At 39.0% G+C, this 18,330-nt stretch overlaps 3 protein-coding genes across 5 annotated transcripts; 1 reads left to right on the top strand and 2 right to left on the bottom strand.

The window, feature by feature from the left end:
* Nucleotides 1–261: 261 nt before the first annotated feature.
* LOC306859049 (tetraspanin-7-like) lies at nucleotides 262–1,326 on the bottom strand (the record flags this gene model as incomplete). Its single annotated transcript, XM_079399857.1, has 1 exon — nucleotides 262–1,326. One exon carries the CDS (start codon nucleotides 1,324–1,326, stop codon nucleotides 262–264), a length of 1,065 nt encoding a protein of 354 aa, XP_079255983.1.
* Nucleotides 1,327–3,429: 2,103 nt separating this feature from the next.
* LOC306858634 (uncharacterized protein) lies at nucleotides 3,430–9,394 on the top strand. Of its 2 annotated transcripts, XR_013783220.1 has the most exons (8): nucleotides 3,433–3,619; nucleotides 4,292–4,488; nucleotides 4,584–4,673; nucleotides 4,764–4,859; nucleotides 4,976–5,086; nucleotides 5,195–5,348; nucleotides 5,810–7,796; nucleotides 8,005–8,730. XR_013783220.1 is itself a non-coding variant. In XM_079399254.1 (7 exons), the coding sequence occupies exons 1-7, from the start codon at nucleotides 3,586–3,588 to the stop codon at nucleotides 7,498–7,500; spliced, it is 2,373 nt and encodes a 790-aa protein (XP_079255380.1). In that variant the 5' UTR covers nucleotides 3,430–3,585; the 3' UTR covers nucleotides 7,501–9,394. The 2 variants fall into 2 exon arrangements, 1 of the variants encoding a protein (XP_079255380.1); XM_079399254.1 differs by having other exon boundaries at nucleotides 3,430–3,619; nucleotides 5,810–9,394.
* LOC306858633 (uncharacterized protein) lies at nucleotides 8,261–17,927 on the bottom strand. 2 transcript variants are annotated; one of them, XM_079399252.1, is made up of 20 exons: nucleotides 17,699–17,927; nucleotides 17,204–17,397; nucleotides 17,000–17,092; nucleotides 16,813–16,908; nucleotides 16,585–16,695; nucleotides 16,387–16,510; nucleotides 15,193–15,639; nucleotides 14,868–15,114; nucleotides 14,008–14,186; nucleotides 13,705–13,930; nucleotides 13,420–13,562; nucleotides 12,744–12,993; nucleotides 12,509–12,627; nucleotides 11,698–11,947; nucleotides 11,507–11,613; nucleotides 11,055–11,304; nucleotides 10,140–10,249; nucleotides 9,725–9,983; nucleotides 9,492–9,645; nucleotides 8,261–9,243 (listed from the first exon to the last, which is right to left on the bottom strand). In XM_079399252.1, the coding sequence occupies exons 1-19, from the start codon at nucleotides 17,727–17,729 to the stop codon at nucleotides 9,516–9,518; spliced, it is 3,366 nt and encodes a 1,121-aa protein (XP_079255378.1). In that variant the 5' UTR covers nucleotides 17,730–17,927; the 3' UTR covers nucleotides 8,261–9,243; nucleotides 9,492–9,515. The 2 variants fall into 2 exon arrangements, with proteins under 2 accessions (XP_079255378.1, XP_079255379.1); XM_079399253.1 differs by lacking the exons at nucleotides 16,813–16,908; nucleotides 17,000–17,092; nucleotides 17,204–17,397; nucleotides 17,699–17,927 and having other exon boundaries at nucleotides 15,193–15,595; nucleotides 16,585–16,709.
* Nucleotides 17,928–18,330: the final 403 nt, after the last annotated feature.

Here is an 18,330-nt window from a genome sequence, read left to right as displayed (position 1 = left end):
TCAGGCAGTAATGGAAGCTAAATGGACTATTGGACAAAAACACAAGTCATTCAGAGTCATGCAAAAGTTAATTATATATAAGATAATGCACATGTTTTATTCTATCTTAAACATTCAGTCTAATGTTTATGTCGCACTTGCAGTGTTAATTGTTGCATTTTTCCAAAAAATGTTTGCTGGTCTCTTCCATAAAAACTGATCTGAACTTAAGAAACTGCAGCAAGTATATGAGCCTAGGCAAATTCATGATGCGTTTTTATTTCAACGGGCTCGTCTTCGCAGCCTGGGTGATAGACGATTGGCAAGCAGGCATGTGAGGGCTATACCTGCCACCTGGGTGAAAGCAAGACCCAGGACTGTTGCTGCAATATGAAAGACATTGTCATTTACCAAGCTGAAGACTTTGCGGAAACAACCGTGAGCATGAACCCCTGCGAGCTCAATGTCGCTGAATACACTCTCTGGCAACGGCCTATTGCGACAACCTTTGCGTTTTATACAGCAACTGTCTGGCAATGACAAAGCGGAAGAATCATTTCCCAAACCTCCTGTTGAGTAAACAGTATCTTGAATAGCCCAATCGGACATGAGCCAATCGCGCCAACCCTCAGTGCCACAGCACTCAAGCGCCCTCTGCAGGCTGTCCAATGCATCTGCGCGGCCCTCATCTTCTCCATAGTCCAACACAGCTTTCTTAAGCCCACTATGGAAACCTTCGGCAATATCCTCCCTGTAAAAGAGCCCCGAGAGACCCGCCACTAGTCCACCCATGAGTGCGGCCAACTGGAAGAAGCCGTATGCGCGCAGAAGGTAGGGAAGGTTGGCAGCCACTCCCAAACATCCCAAAAAGCCCCATGCGGTCACAGCAGCACCTGTGCCTAACAAGATGATGGGCGCGTTTGGGTAGCGGTTCGCAGAGAGTAGCATGTAGTCGGACAGCGAAGCCTGCGCCCAGACCCCTAAGGTGAAGATCGCAATGCCTGCAGCCCAAAAAAGGAAGCTGAAAGTCATGAGCGCAAGGCGCAGCAAGGGCATAACTCCCACCGCCCGGCAGCACGGTGGAGCAGCACCCACTGCAGGCACAGGGGGCGCCAGCGAGGCCTCTGAGCACAGAGATAACGAAAGACGTTGCTGTTGGTCAGCGTACTCTCTGGAGGGTGAGAGTAGATATCCAGGGAGCGCCGAAGGCCGTCGGGAAACGGAAGGTAGAGCCGGTCGAAGTGGGGAGGACAGTCTTTGAGCACCGTGCAGCTCTCTTTCCCACTCTTTTGCACGGCAGGAGCTTGGCCGAGCTGGTAGCGAGTCGTAAGGCGGTGCAGAGCTCATGGCCCCGTCTTGCGCTTTATCCACAACCATTTCACTCTCTCTCTTTTACTCCTCCTTTTGTTTCGTCCTTCCTCATCTCTTCTGCCTGTGTTTTACGGCCAGTCATCAACCCACCAAGGCCTATTCACACCCTCGTTTCATCATAAATCGTCTTTGGATGAAAGCATGGCACGCTTATCTTCGCCTGCAGATTCTCCGCCCTCTCTCCAATGTTTATTTGCGACATTTCTTACACTCTCTTGATGCTGCTGCAATGGCCGTCTGAGTACACTGCGTCTCTGACGATGTGAAGGGGGGTTGGTGATTATATGGCTATGATGCTGTTAACCCACACCGCCCTGATCTCCCTCTACTGGCGCAGGAGCCACCGGTTCAGGATCATAAATGTCTGTTCTTATCGATATGAGGCCTTTATAGGCCTTTAATAATCTAATGTCTTTACAACATTGTTATTGATTAGTTTTTTAGATTAAATCTTATAGATTTTTTTTAATTACTCATTCATGTTATGTGTGTTGGTGCATATTCAAGGACACACTTTGTAGGTCTTTAAACAGGATTGAATGACAATTTGCTTTGACTTCAGTGGCACATTCAGTGGTATTAAAACATATAAAACTTTTAAACAGCATTGAAAGAGTTTACATGTATGCTGACTTGTTGGCTGCTTTTCCCTCACTATCAGGTCCAAAAATAAATAAATACTTAATTTCTTTTTTATTCAAAAAATATTTGTAAGAAATAGTCATATGCAGGTACAATATACACTTGATGCATTTAAGTACATGAAAAGGAAGAATGATGTTTGACATACCTTCACTTTTTCTCTTGTTGTGGTCCATGTACTGCAGTTCATCCAAACCATGTAAAACAGCAAGAAACAAAGTTAGGCCTCAATGACGAGACATCATCAAGAAAGTATAAATTCTGGAACCTCCTGTCTTGACAACTTATAGCACAAATTACACATTTTCTCCCCCATAATAAATGTAATAAATCTTCCATAATAATCATTTGCATTTCTATTTATATTGTGCTCTTGTCACACTCCAGCCAGACTCTGCCTTTTGTGGACACACACACTCACAGAGGTAACAATCAGTACATCCACTTAACAGTTAAGATTCATGTCTATAAAACCTATGAATAGAGCAGTATCTCCCTTAGCAGACATTTGAAACAGCTTGAGAAATGTGACCCCCCTTTTCAGGAGCACCATTTGTCTCCATCACATAATTTCCTCCCTCCATGGAACCCTTTGTTGTCTCCTCCTCTAATTAATGTGTTTATGCATGAAGGTGCTTCTCAGAAATAACATCTGTCAGTAAAAGGCAGTGATGGGCTCTGGGAAAAGTGCAGGAAAAGAACAGAAAATGTGAGAGAAGGGATGCAATATTGTCTTTCATTGTAACAGTACTGTATATTAACTTACTTGTGACTCCTAGTCAGTTATTTTATCAGTAAATCGGAAATAGCATATGTCCCAAATGTCTTATGCTTTCTACTAGCCTATGTATTTGTGATCCTGGAGCACAAAACCAGTCTTAAGTCGCTGGGGTATATTTGTAGCAATAGCCAAAAATACACTGTATGGGTCAAAATTATTGATTTTTCTTTTATGCCAAAAATCATTAGGATATTAAGTAAAATCATGTTCCATGAAGATATTTTGTAAATATATCAAAACTTAATTTTTGATTAGTAATATGCATTGCTAAGAACTTTATTTGGACAACTTTAAAGGCGATTTTCTCAATATTTGGATTTTTTTTTTGCACTCTCAGATTCCACATATTCAAATATCTCAGCCAAATATTGTCCGATTCTAACAAACCATACAACGATGGAAAGCTTATTTATGACTGGTTTTGTGGTGCAGGGTCACATTTGCTGTTACACTATCTGATTGTACTTACACTTGAACCAATTCCTTGCTGGACAATTGTTTACTTAATGCCATGCACACTTTAATCACTTGCAAAGATACAAATTGGCACGTTGCTTTACAACAGGTCACAGCGCATCTGTTTCCCGCCAGACCTGATGCGGTGTCGTGCACGTTTAAAAACATCTTAAAAAAGCGCGGAATACATACCTACTTCCGGCTACTTCCGGTATCCCAGTCGAGCGTTGTTGTTCGTTGCTTCGGTCAGCTTCACGACAATCGTTCACCAGTGCGTTTAACTGGTTTAATTCTGTGCCATGAGGCGTTCAGAGTTTGATTAAAAGACAAAAATCGATTTATTTTAACCTTAAATAATGGAAATCCTTAACGTAGAGAGTCGCGAGGCGGGTGAGTTTTACTTAGCTTGTGAGCTAAATGCTAAGAGAGTGAAGCTAGCACAACCAATCCTATTAAAGTTACTCACACACACACATTTGGTTATATTATTTTTTAAGAAGGGCCCGGTAAAAAAAATAATAAGTAATAATATTTTGTTCTTTAATTTAACATTATTCGAACTGTATTATTGTTGAAGAATATTTCTAAAAAGTGTCAATGATGAATAATGACAATACATTTATAATCTAGTTGGTGTCAAGCTCTATTCACTTTATTACTTACAAGTATTCATTAAAACAAGATTTAATTTGCTTTGTGATTAATATCTAAGAGTAGTTAAAGTTCTCAGCATGCATGTAAATGTTAATGTACTATATTATTATTATTAATAATATTATTGAGCCACGTAGCTGTTGTACTCCACCTGTTACAGATTAATTTTCTTAGCATTAACACAACTATAAGCCTGATTTCCTCAAGTTGTTAAAAAAATTGTTACGGATAAATTGGTGTAAATGCATTAAATTCTTGAAAACGAGAATTTGATTTTTAAATCAAACCACAGTTAAATGCGTCATAATAACTTGGATGTAATAGAATCATTGTAACTATCAGAATTAAGATCTTTTGATGTTATACTGTGATATTTATCTGCACTGTCTATCTTTATTTCCCCCCAAGCTCTCCCTCTCTCTGCACTGCGTCTGGTTGTGCCGCCTCTTCGGCTGATGTCAGCGTTTCTATGGCAGGTGGTTCAGCGTCGTAATGCGACACAGTATGGGAAGCTGGAGCAATTTGTGGTGCTGGTGACCGAGACCGTGCCAGAAATCATGAGTCGAAGTCTGGTTAATAAACTGATCTTTCACCTGCGGAAAAAGGTAGTCATAGTTAAGCTAAATATGTAATATACTTATTTTGTTTTTTAATATTGTATAATCTGAGACAAGTAACGTGGGATTTTCTTTTCTTTTAGGTGATATTGGAGCTTTGTTTAAAAGATAAAATGCCAGATCTGTGGGTCATTCAAGCACATCTGGATTCTCTTCGAAATCTCTCACACCGAGTAATTCATGTTGCTTTTGTAATGCACTAACCATATACAGAAATTCTGTTTTAGCAAGTTATCAGTCTTTTTTTTTTCAATTTGTTCCAGTGTAAAGATGTGGAAAGTGAGATAATCAATAACAAATTTATCAGAATGGTTCACAACATTTTAGAGGACGCAGAAAAGAAAGAGAATTTCATCCAGGTTAGATTTGCTCACCTCTCTCGTGCATCTTTCCTCTTCACATTTCTGTGAGGTGAATGAATAAAGCAAGCATGAAAATGTTTTTCAATGTTTCACCCCTGTCTCTTTGTCTTCAGCATGTCTTCCCTGTAGAATATGGATCGGGATATGATGCAGTATTACAGAGCCTTGCATGGGAGTTCCTGTCTCGAGTAGAAGATCTGCTGCCGGTGCCCAACCTCAAAGAGGTGTGTCCTCAATGAAAGATTGAAGAAAATGGTCCATCTACAATAATAAACCAAACATTTTAAAAGGAAAGGTAAATCTGATCTGAAATTTGATGTCGACTTTCTCAGACAGCATCGCGGCTTTGCGGCGGTCTCTCGATGATGGAGGAGATTGTGCAGCCACTCTCAGATCCAGCTGAGATTAAAGATGTTCTCCAGCATTTCAAAAGCAAAAGACTGCATGCAAGAAACAATGAGCAATCTCAAAGTGTTATCAGCGAAAGTGAGCTTTACTGTTGCTACTGAACAATATTTGTTTGCATCTTTTGAATAACTAAAACACATTATTTCTTATGACCCTTTAGGTTTTTTTTTTTTTTTGCATTATTTTAAGACAGGCTAATTGTAATTTCTAATATTTATTATTTTGTGGTGGAATGTGACCTAGTACAAATGACATACTATTGTGGTTTATAGTTTTTTTATTTTATTTAAAATTTTAGTATTTAAGTCAATTTTGTTGTGTATTTGTCATTTTTATTAGTTTGTTGCTTGTTTGTTAATTTTAAAGGCTTCATTATTTTATACAAGTTTAAGCTAAATGACAATGGGAAACGTTGTCTTGGCAATTACCTGAAAAAAATATTTTCAGTTAAAGCTTATTTTGTTTCAAGTAGCAAAAATATTATGATATGGTTTTTGTCAACTATAATAAGAGGTTTTCTTTTCTCTTGATCTGTGCAGTGTCCATTCCTTCTACAGCTGAAGTAGTTTGTTTGCCTCATCCAATCGAACAAGAAACCATCTCGCCTACCATTACCATTGAACATGAGGAAACTTTGCCCCCCACCTCCATTGCACAAGAGACAATTATCATTGAATCAGAAGGCACAGAGAACCAATCAGAATCTGATCATGCGGCCATCGCCATAATGAGCCCTTCTCAGAGTTACACAGAAGAGGCTGAGCCTTTAACGGACAGCGAGGAGTTCACAACAATAGCTGCCACTGAAGAAGCAGAGGAAGTCTTAGAACAAGAAGAGGTACTTTGTGAAGAGAAAGACTCGGGCGTCTGTGAAGTCCAGCAGATCTACCTGACCGCGGATGGCTCAACGGTGTTGGTGTCAGAGTTTGAGAACGAGGGAGAGGAGGCGACCCAACTGCAATTTCTAGAGCAATCAGAGATGGTGGAAACGTCTGGTGTGAGGCAAGTCAGTTTAGAGCAGTGGATCTCAGAATTAACTGGAAAGGGCATCTCTCTACCAGTTTTGCCTCCAACTCCTGTTGAGATTGTGAGGGAGGAGACAATCTACGTTCCGGTCATAGAAAGACCACCGTCTGTGAAGTCTATCATCCACAGAAAGAGCAGTCCACCTCGAGCCGCAGTCTCCAAAAAGGCAGTGGCCACTCCTTCTGAGTCCCAGACAACACAGGAGGAGAAAAGACACAGCTGTCCCGAGTGTCACAAAGAGTTCCGCTTCGAATGCCTGCTGAGGAATCACATGCGCACTCACACGGGCGAGCGGCCGTTCCAGTGTTCAGACTGCGGCAAAAGCTTCAGGTGCCTCAGCTTCTTGACGAATCACATCAAAACGCACTCGCTCACCAGACCTTTCAAATGCATACAGTGTGTCAAGACCTTTCGCAAGAAAGCAGACCTCATCAAGCACATCCGTGTGCACACTGGTGAGAAACCGTACAAGTGCACTATTTGTGGCAAAAGCTTCTCTCAAGGCTCATACTTGAAGATTCACCGCGAATGCCACACCTCAGAGAACCTGCACCAGTGTCCTCACTGCGACAAGAGTTTCCCGACGACATTTAAGCTGTCCATTCATGTCCGCTACCATTCCATGGATCGCTCGTATCAGTGTAATCAGTGTGGGAAGAGCTTCATCTACGCCAGCCTCCTTCGAAGACACAAAGGTTATCATGCAGGTGAGCGCCAGTATCTGTGCTCCATCTGCGGCAAGTCCTTCGTCTACATGTTCGACTTGAAAAAGCACCAGCGCAACCATGAGAGACCGCGGATCAAGATCCCGTGCACCCTTTGTAACAAGACGTTTGCGGGACCTGAGATGCTGAGGTGCCACCTGCGCATACACACCGGAGAACGTCCATTCCGCTGCAAGATTTGCGGAAAAGCATTCTCTCAGATTGGGAACATGAAGAGACATGAGCGCGTGCACACGGGCGAGAGGCCGTTCACCTGTGAAAGATGCGGGAAGACGTACAAGCACTCGTCTCACCTGAAGAACCACATGCTCAGCCACACGGGCGAGCGGCCGTGGCAGTGCTCTCATTGCGGGAAGAGCTTCAAGTTCGCTGGACCTCTTAAGAAACATGAGAGAACTCATTTGGGTGAACGAGGAAATCGTAGGAGGAGCTATGACCAAACACGTAGCCGCATGAAAACAGAACACAAAAGCCCTTAATTGAATGTAGGGATCTTGGCTTAACAATGATCAGCTTGACACATGATTAACTAGTCATTTCTTTAAAAGTATAATTTTGTTTTCCTAACCATGCTTTATGCAACTCATAATTGCAACTGCACACAGAAATACTTTATAAATTCATACTTTACATAGTTTGTGGTATTTTAAGGAATAGTTTACCAGAAATTGAAAGTCTGTTGAAAATTTACCCTTAGGCCATCCATGATGTAGATGGGTTTTGGAGAAATTTGGAACAGATTTAGAGAAATTTACTCATCAAAGGATCCTCTTCAGTGAATGGGTGCTATCAGAATGAGAGTCCAAACAGCTGATAAAAACATCATAGTAATCCGCAAGTAATCAAGCCAAGTCTGCTTAATCCACACCACTCCAGTTTGAAATTGAAAAGTTCTTGATGAAATTGTGTGTTACACAGCGTTTTGCTTCACAAGACATGAATTGATGGATGAGTGGTGTGGATTATTGTGAAGTTTTTATCAGCTGTTTGGACTCTCATTCTGACGGCACCCATTCACTGCAGAGGATCCATTGGTGATGAAGTGATGTAATGCTAAATTTCTCCAAACTGTTTCCAGTGAAAAAAACACTACATCTTGGATGGTCTGAGGGTGAGTACATTTTCAGCCAAGTTTCATTTTTGGATGAACCTACTCCTTGAAGTTGACAACAACTGAATTCTTCAATCCAGAAGGCTTGTTGTCATTGTGATATCTCAATCATGCTGGACAAGTCATTTCAACAAACAAACCAATAAATAATGTTTATTGCAATGGACAAAAGCAATGTGAGATTTTAACCACTCAATTTTATTGGTTATCCACTTCAAAAATGTAGAAGTATATTGGATAAACTCACTGTAACAACAATACTGTCCAATTTTCCACCATCACTGAATAATGCTGTTTGTTTTTGTACACAAAATTGCTGTACCAACTCTGACTGGATGCAAAATTCATCTGTTATTTGGCTCATGCCAATACAAATTGGATACTCTTAAAAAGAGATTGAGATTTGAGCAGTGAGCTTTGCATCATCCTGTGTAACAGTAACTTATATTTGTATAATGTATATATTAAATTTGGTTAAATCTAGCAAATATACTTTAAAAGTTAATGTTTTTGTACAAAATGTAAATTCTTTTCAGTGTTTTTCCCCATGTAGCACAAATTTGTTTCTTTTTATTTTACAAATATACATTATAAATCCATTTTCTGGAAGTTTTTTTTTTTCTGCACTAGGAAGAAAAATATTTATTAAATTTTCTCCAGTTATATCATCATGTTCTAAGAGTGAAAGAGCTTTGCTACAAGTTCAGACTTGGTTCTTCTTACTCGAGTCAGTTTGAGGTTGTAAGGACCTCGTATTGTTCAGTAGACCACTGGCTTCAGTTCTCATCTTACTACGCAAATCCATCCCACTCACATGCTTTATTCAAGCAGCTGAGAAAAATTTAAGTTCAGTGTTAAAATTTACCCTGTGAAAACATGATCAACTGAGACCACAGCACCATTAGGCAAATGTCTTTCAGATGTACAGAAGAGCATAATACATAAGTTTCTGTATTTCTGTTGCTTGGTAGTGGAAGTGTTGGATTTTTCAGCGACAAGTCCATGCTTGGAATTCAGCCGATTAATAGGTTTGTGTGTCACCATCCTCCACTGTCCACATGACAGACAGTACCTCAGATCGCGCCCTCCAGATTAGTGTAGTGTAGTCAGACTGAAAAATGCAGCAGCAAAATATTGCGGATTACCAACAAGTGTTTTTTTCTTCAAACATTTTTTACTAGTACAGTTGCATTAACGTTTGGCATTAAAAGGGGAAGTATGTAAATTTTCTATGTTATAATAAAATCTCCATTTGTATTTTGAAGCCCCCATCGTATGTGTACATTATTTTTGCTGTACTTTTTAGTGGAAATTACAATTTTACAATCAGAAATAAATATTTTCACTGTTCAGATTTACCTGAGCTCTGCTTTTGTAGACCTGTTAGGGTTTTTTTCTCCCAACTGCCTCTGGCTCCTGAGCCGTGGTGGTTTCGGCGTCATCAAGAGGGTATTTCTCAAATATTTTATTCAGCTGTTTGAAGAACTTCCACTCCACCTGCTCCCCTTCATTTCTATGGGTTGTGATGACAAAATATATTTAATTTTAAGATTTAAATACTCCACTTTTGAGGTCAACGTTGTTGTATCTACCTGTAATTGTCAAGGCACTGGCGGTAACTGGCCTTCAGTCTTTTGATCCTGGAGCGACACTGTTCATCTGTTCTGCTGTAGCCCTTCTCGGCCATGACCAGTGCGATCTGCTGGAATACAGGTTTGCGTTTGACACAGCCTTTCAGCCTCTCCTGGATGGCATCGCTCCCCCAGATGGATATAAGAGTGTGCGTCTCACTGTCACCCCATGCCAGCTTCGGTCCGTCCGCAGTGAGAGGTTTGGAGAGAGCAAGGGAGTCTGGGCATGCAAATACATTTCACAAGTACAAATGCATCAACTGTAAAACTTTACAAATTATATTCAAGCATTTTCATGTCATGAAGAACTGATCTCAATTATAAAGGAAGACTATATTTCAAAAATTGAAAACTAAACTGAAATTGAGATTGATACCTGAATCAGAATCCGTTATGGATTCCAGCTCACTGATGTCCTGGCTTTCAGATGTTCTGTCCTTTAAAATAATCTGTTCCAGCTGATCATAGAATTTACACTCCTCCCTGCTGAAAAACACATTTAAAAGTGGAAACGGAATTCAAAATATAATTCATTTATGTTCAGAATAGCATACTACCACACTATATTACATACATATACATTTTAATGTTTTTGAAACATGTTGAATATGCTTACTGAGGCTGCATTTAGTTAAGAACACGGTTAAAAAAGTAATATTGTGAAATATTATAATTTAAAAGAATAGTCAAAGGTTTGTGGTAAGATAGATAAAAAAAAGACAGAGAAAAATACTTATATTCAGCAAAGACAAATTAAGGTGTTACAAGACTTTTATGTTACAAAAACAATTATATTTCACACAAATGCTGTTGTTTTAAATTTTACATTCATTATAGGATTCTAAAAAAATTTATAATCATTTCCACAAAACATATTAAGCAACACAACTGATAATAATAAGAAATGTTCCTTGAGCAGCATATTAGAATGATTCTGAAGGATCATGTGACACTGAAGACAGAAGTAATGATGCTGAAAAGATTTATTTTCAGCTTTGACATCACAAGAATAAATCAGATTTTAAAAGGAAACTGCATTATATTTTAAATTACAATAATATTCCAAAATATTACTGTTTTTACTGTATTTTTATTCTAATAAATGCAAGACTTTTTCTTTAAATTAAAAAAATAATAATTATTATTATTCCAAAATTTTGACCTGTGTTATATGCTGTGCAGTACACAATTGTTGCATTCTGAACATAACCTTTAAGAACTAGTCATCAATGCAATAACAGATTTTACTTATAACCAGTACTAAAGCCTGCTGAGTTTGGTTCTCACTCACCCATCATAGTAAAACTGGGACTTGAGTCTCTTCACACGCGAGTGGCACTGCACGCCTGTTCGGTTGAAACCCAGTGCCATCATTCTCTTTGAAATATATCTGTATATGTGCCTGTTTTTCGGGCAGGACATGAGGCTGTGCTGCACACGGTCATCACCCCAGATGTCCAGCAGGGCCTGCGTCTCCCGGTCTGACCAGGTCATCTTCCTGCCGGACTCGGATACGGCTGCCATGGCTGCCTGCTGGTATTCTGAGGGAGAACAAGTGGATGAAAAAACCCAGAGCACAGTAATGATGATCATTAACTATAGTTATCAAAAAGTCTAAAAGAGACTTGATTGTTGGTCATTTAAAAAAAAGAATACTTTCTAATGTTATTGTGGGGTGAAATGTGACCAGTAAGGTCCACCCTAAACAAAATGAAGAAATTAATGAATGTCAAAGTCACAAACCTGCATCTTGATCATCTTCATCATTGACATCCATGGAAAAGGCCTCATCACCCAGAACCTGCTCCAGTTTATCATAGTACTTGCAATCTACTTTCTCTATGCCACATCTAGATGAGAACAATATGGAGGAGATTATTAAACAAAGTGGATGAAAAGTTAAAGCCAGTGTCAACAAGCAAAAATGTATTCACTTTTTCCTTTCATAACACTGTCGGAAATTCTTTGTCAGGTTCTTGATCGTCCATCTGCATTGCTCTGGTGTTTTGAAGAATCCCTGATTGTTCAGTTTCTCTGCTATATCAGTAAACACATGGATGTTATGGACGGATCCTCTCAGGGCTTCCTGCACCTCATTGTCTGTCCAAACATCTATTAGAGCTACAGTTTCAGAGTCTGACCAGGATGTTGTCTGGTCCACACTGCTGCAGGTGTCCTGAGATTCTGACAGAAGGAAAGACTTTATTTTCACTGGTGTATAAAAAACAGGCAGTACTTCAATTTATAAAATCATTATGGGCTGCATTTTTGGGGGGAAATAAAGCATATATACTGTAATAAGTAACCCTTATTTTATGTACTATGATATTAAATTAAAACATATTTGGAGAAATGTAGCATCACATCACTTGTTCACCAATGGATCCTCTGTAGTGAATGGGTGCCGTCAGAATGAGAGTCCAAACAGCTGATAAAAACATCACAATTTCAAAAGTAATTTACACCACTCCATGGATTTATTTCTTACAAACACACAGCTTTTCACTTCACACGGTGTTGACTGATTGACTGGAGTGGTCTGGATTACTTGTGGATTATTGTAATGTTTATATCAGCTTTTTGGACTCTCGTTCTGACGGCACCCATTCACTGCAGAGGATCCATTAGTGAGCATGTGTTCCAATAAACATACTCATCAACATCTTGTATGGCCTGCAGATGAGTAAAGTAAAGAATATATATTTAAGATCTTGCACAATATAACTAGATGTTTAATAAAAGTACCTGATTTGATGCTTTTGTTGGATTCGTTATCTCCTGACCCGTTAGAAGAGGCATTCCTTTGAAAAATATCTTCCATCAGATCATAGAACTTGAATTCTACACGTTCAGCTTCAGGTGAACTGCACAGAAAAAACACAAACTGAAATTATATTTAGTGCTCAGGCCATTTTTATAAATGATGTGCTAATTGCATATAAAGCTGTATAACAAACTCCTTTGGAATATCTTCACTGACCTCATGCTGTCCCTGCACTGCCTGTAGTTGATTTTGAGTCGTTTGATTCTGGTGTGGCATTGCTCAGCGGAGCGCAGGTATCCATGGGCATTCAGTTTCTCTGAGATCTCTGAGTAGATGTGGCCATTGTGAGGGCAACGTTGAAGTTTCTGCTGGACTTGTTCATTGCCCCATAACTGGAGGAGAATCAGTGTCTCGGCATCAGACCAGGCGACCTTCTTTCTATCGTCCATGCAGTTCATTGCTGTTTCTAGTTGGGTGATGACAGGAGGACATGACACAGTGACCCCAAAAACTATTAGACACTTAAAAAAAATGTATGAATCGCCATACATGATAAATTAAATTACTAGAAGGTCAATTTATGCAGCGTGTCCTCTTTGTGTGTCATTTAAGAAGGTATGGGGTCAGTAAGATTTTTAAAAATGTTTTTGAAAGAAGTGTTTTTGATCAAATATACCGTAAAAACAGTGAACAATTATTACAATTTAAAATAATATGTGATGCAAAGGTGAATTTTTAGCCTTATTACTCTGTGTCACATGATCCTTCAGAAATCATTCTTCTATGCTGATTTGCTGCTCAAGAAACATTATTATTATCAGTGCTGAAAACAGTTGTGCTGCTTACTATTTGTGTAGAAAACAGTTTACAAGGAAGACCGAAAGAAACAAACCTATTTCTTGGTACTTGTACACCTGATATTCAATGTCCGTTGACTCCTCCTCTTTGATCTGCGATGAGCATGGTTCTTCATTAGCCATAATTCTCTCCATCTGTTTATAGAATTTAAATTCAACTGGCTCTTTGCCTTCAATGCTGCAAAAAGAATCAAGAACATCCCTTTCAGTTTAAAATAATACAACAGTGCATTGAATTATATTCACTAGTTTCTCATGTCAGATGTGTTTGCTTGTATTGTAGCAGGAGTTTTTTGACAACGATGTTGGACAGCGCTCACTGTTTACTCTCGTAAGACTGTTTGAAGCACAGCTTCAGTCTTTTGACTCGACTCTGACACTGCTCTGCTGTTCGGATGTAGCCGTGAGCGGCCATCTTTTTTGAGATCATGGCAAAGATGTGTCCGTTCTGGAGAACCCCTCTCAGCTCTCGCTGGGTTTTGTCCTCTCCCCAGATCCTGATGAGGGTTTGCGTTTCCTGGTCTGTCCATGGGATATTCCTGGTGCCTTGAGAGGGTGTAAATGAACATTTGGTTAACAACATATAAAGTCTTACATAGTTTATAGAATATGTCCAAAAATACCCTCTAGTCCGACATGACTAAGAACATCCCAATCAGTGTCATCTTCTGCCTGCTGTCCCGAGGACTCTTCTGGAATGCTGACGTCAGTAACAGTGTCTTCCTGTTCTGTAGATGCTTTACGGCACAGAATTTTCTCCAGCACATTATAGAACTTCCATTCCGGTTTCTCTCCTTTCATTCTGCCAAACAAACACACATTCTGTTCACTTACAATAGTTTCATCAAAAAAAAAAAAAAGTATAATAAATTTCACATTTCAAAGATTCATATACCCTTCTGTTCAAAAGTTGAACTATATAAAAATATAGTTAAATCAGTAATATTATGGACCTATTTCTATTTTAATCTATTTAAAAAATTCCTTTGATGCAAAGCTGAATTTTCAGCATCATTACTCCAGTCTTCTGTCTCACATGATCCTTCAGAAATCATTCTAAAATGCTGATTTGCTGCTCAAGAAACATTTCTTATTATAGTTTTTGTGGAAACTGTGATACATTTTTAAAAGATTTTTTTTTTAAGAATAGAAAGTTCAAAAGAAAAGCCACTTTTGTACCCTTATTCTTTTTAGTCCTACCTGTCATTTTTGATCATTTAATGCATCCTTGCTGAATAAATTATTTTAATTTATTTGAAGAATTTTTACTAATTTGCCTTTTAAACTTAGTAAATGTCATATTAATGTCTTGTGTAAAAAAGATGGATCCTTTTTTAACTATACAGAAAGTTATTTGGCCCTAAAATTTTTCTTTAAAGTCAACATTAAATGTCAGTTTCATAGTAATAACAATAAAACCAAATATATTCATTATGAAAGTCTATTTCATGTTGACTGCAAATGCATTTATGAATGAACTCACATGTTTTCATGGCACTGTCGGAAGCTCATTTTCAAGCGTTTTATCCTGGTGTGACACTGCTCTGCTGTTCTGGTAAAGCCTCTCTCGAACATCTTCTTTGAGATGAGGCTGAATATGTGTCGATTTCGGGCGCAGTCTTTTAGACTCCGTTGGACGCTGTCTTTCCCCCATGTGTCAATGAGACTGAACGTTTCTTCCTCTGACCAAGGGACTTTTGAAGCATCAGAGGTCTGGTAGGAAGACTCTTCTGAGTAAATAAAGCAGAAAAGAGTTTAAATCTGCTTGGTTGCTTATATTAAAGTGATTCACACTTCGAAGAACTGACCTGTGTATGCACCCAAATGATTGATAAATGTGAACTCTCCGGACACGTCTGCGCTGTCGTCTCTTTTCTTTTTAGAGGATTTTTTAGAGGTTTTTTTAGTGTGTGTTTGAGTCAGCTCTTCACCAAGAATGCTGTCAACATAACTGTTCATCTTTTCTCTGTATCCGTCACCTGTGATTGGCCAATTCTGATCATCATCATCCCCTTCATCCTCTCTCTCCTCTGTCTCTACTTTGAATTTTCTCTTTTTAGCCGTCCAGCAGGACGTATCAGGATCAGACAAGGTTTTAGAAGTGTGGCAATCATCTTTGTCTTGACCATCCACATCGGCTCCTGGTTCAGACGGGTCGCCGGATTCTGTGTGATCGCTGGAAATGACGACTCGAACCAGCGGAGGGAGAGACTGAGATGAAAATGTACAGCTGTTATGAGCAGAATGAAGAGACTCTACAACAGAGAAAGACAAAAAGACAAATAAAAGATCACATTTGTTGGTAATTAAGTGAAGGTGTTTTGTGTAGCATAATGTTATTTGCTACTAGTTTAATTAAGAAAATGTTAATTAGGTGTTATTTTATGCCTTATTTATTGCATTTTGTGATGTTCACTTATGTTGTATATTTAAAAGAGTGTATGTTGTTAAAGTTTTAGTGATTACCATTTTGCTGAAGAGTAGTTAAGTTGTGGTTAAGTGGTTATATGATGACAGCTAGACAGTGTTATTATAGATCACAGACTGGTATTTTAGCCAGATGCAACAGGTTAAAGTTGAAAACAGCATAATAATGGATTTGTTCCTTATAAACATGCAGCTTTTCACTTCACAAGGCGTTAACTGACGTGGATTACTGTGATGTTTTTATCAGCTGTTTGAACACTCATTCTGACGGCACCCATTCACTGCAGTAATGTTACATTTCTCCAAATCTGTTGTGAGTACATTTTAAGCTAATTTTATTTTTGGGTGAACTATTGCTTTCAGACTTCCCCAAATGGTTATCCTTAGTGAAACTACCCCTTTGTAATTCGGGTTTTGTTTGTGAAGCTGTTCTTTTGTCATTCTGATTGTATACCTTTACAAACACAGATGCAACTAAATGAGCAAGTCAAAACTGCATCTTGTATTTACACAACATAGAAGCATCTATTATATCCTTTCACATGGATTTAGCATTATTTAACATAAAAGCCTACCATTGTCCTGAAGATTTCCATTAGCTCTGTGATGTTCAAGCAGGGTCTTCATCTGCTTTGGAACAAAGACTGAACGAAGACATTCCTCCAGAAGAGACGGGCAGGTCCTGAGCCAAGAGACTGTCTGAGGAACAAAACCAGACCAACTGTAACAGAAACTGTTTCAGTTCTTTTTACATGTTATGTTTATTGATGTACCTGTGAAAGGTCTGGGACTGACATCATCCGATCAAAATGTAAGAGGAAGGTTTCCATAAGTGTCTTTAGGTTTTTGTCAAACTTGGGGCCATATTCCTCGGGGAAAATGTTCTGTTAATTACACAGGTTTGGGGGGGGGGGGGGGGGGGGGGGAATAGTTTGTTTCATGGCAAAGAAACAAAAACAGAAAGCCGTAAAGTGTTGTGAGCATGTTTATGTGTTTGCAACCTGAAAGAAATGCTCTCTCTCTTCAGGGTTGCTAATAAGGGTCCGAATGAGGTCTAAGAAACAGGCCTCAGATTCCTCCACGTCTTCACGAACCACCTGTAATGCATAAAGTCTATTAAAAATTGTAATTTAAGTGCAAGCGTGATCTTTCAAAAACCTCCAAATGGGGTTCTGAGCATGACTTGACCTCACTGACACGAGGAGCACGGATTCGATCCAGGTAAGGCTGAATGTCTTCCAGGTTGACCTGACGATTACCACGACACAACTCCAGAAGACGCTGTGAAAAATAAGAGATGCAGTACTGTAACCAATGCTCTCTTTGAAAACCCAAACTTTTCATGGTGGTTCCTAAATATTAGCCGTTTTTGTGTACCGTGATGTTTCTTACCCTTGCTCTTAAGCCAAGTATCAGCTGGGTTCTTTGATTGTAATTCAGAAGCTCTGGCACACTCTCTGTCACCATGGTTACAAACTCCTCCAGCATCCCATAGTGCTTCACCTGTCTCTGTTCAGTCACCTGCCACATGGCTGCAGACAGTAACCTCGACGGTGGAATGATGAAACTCATCAATGAAAGAGGGTCTGATATAAAAACAAGACAGATAGGAAAGAGAGGCAGCATATGCATGCATGTTAATCAGTTTTGACTTTATATTAGGCATGAAAATTAGGATATCTTGCAACTGCATTGTAAGCCTTAAAAATTAAATGAATCAAAATACATTTAATACCTTATGCTTTCATCTAAAAGGAAGTTGCGTGATCATCATGAAATGATTGAATGCATTGCTTTCACTTTAACATTCTGATTTGATTTGTTGTGTTGCATTTTCACCAAAATGGAAAAACAGACAGGAAAAAAAAATAATAATAAATTACTCACCTTCGATTTTCTTGGTCCAAAGCGCTTCCATTGTTTATAACTTCAATCAAGTTTAAACAATCTCGAAATTAATATTTCACAACAGCTGTGCATCATAATTCAGATGAAAGCCGCTATCAGAAGAGATACTTTTTAATTTCCATTTCGTTCGTTTCAAAACACTGGACTGAACGACACAGATTCCGGTCTAATCCGCTTTGGTCTGGTCTACAGTGTAAATCGAGTTCTCCCTCTGGTGGTGCAAAACCACATTATACTAGTTTTGCAAGACCATCTCCCAAAGCCAGCTCCCAAACCATTCTTTCCTTTCGCTGTTGTTTTGTATGCGTCTTACTGTTAATCTGGTTTAATCTAGACTGGTCTGGGGCATGGGGTCCAGAAACATTATGGATTTATGTTCATATTTAAAAAATTGGTCAAATTGATGCGACTTTTATTATGAAGGATGTGGCCGTGGATTTAGCTCATGAATATTTAATTTGGTCAAGCCAACGTTGCTTTGGTAACCTTCCCGGAGTTTCGATCACGTGTCCTTATTAATATTCATAAGCCACCATACCACCGCTTGCCATTGGCTAAGGTTACGTAATTGACGTTCAAGAGTCTTCGCCAGGTCATTTAATCATTTGGCA

The sequence above is a fragment of the Barbus barbus genome (assembly GCF_936440315.1).
Source record: "Barbus barbus genome assembly, chromosome: 39".
Classification (NCBI taxonomy): Eukaryota; Metazoa; Chordata; class Actinopteri; order Cypriniformes; family Cyprinidae; genus Barbus; species Barbus barbus.
This window is presented reverse-complemented; position numbering and strand designations above follow the sequence as displayed.

Bases quoted from the DNA above. Each gene is read 5' to 3' on its own strand.
- LOC306858633 (XM_079399252.1), bottom strand. From the start codon at position 17,729: ATGGAAGCGCTTTGGACCAAGAAAATCGAAG. The intron at 11,948-12,508 runs GTACTTTTATTA...TCCTTCTGTCAG, and splicing joins CAACAAAAGCATCAAATCAG to AATCTCAGGACACCTGCAGC. The intron at 10,250-11,054 runs GTGAGTGAGAAC...TGTGTTTTTCAG, and splicing joins TCCCAGTTTTACTATGATGG to CAGGGAGGAGTGTAAATTCT.
- LOC306858634 (XM_079399254.1), top strand. From the start codon at position 3,586: ATGGAAATCCTTAACGTAGAGAGTCGCGAGGCGG. The intron at 4,674-4,763 runs GTAATTCATGTT...AATTTGTTCCAG, and splicing joins TTCGAAATCTCTCACACCGA to TGTAAAGATGTGGAAAGTGA. The intron at 5,349-5,809 runs GTGAGCTTTACT...TGATCTGTGCAG, and splicing joins TCAAAGTGTTATCAGCGAAA to TGTCCATTCCTTCTACAGCT.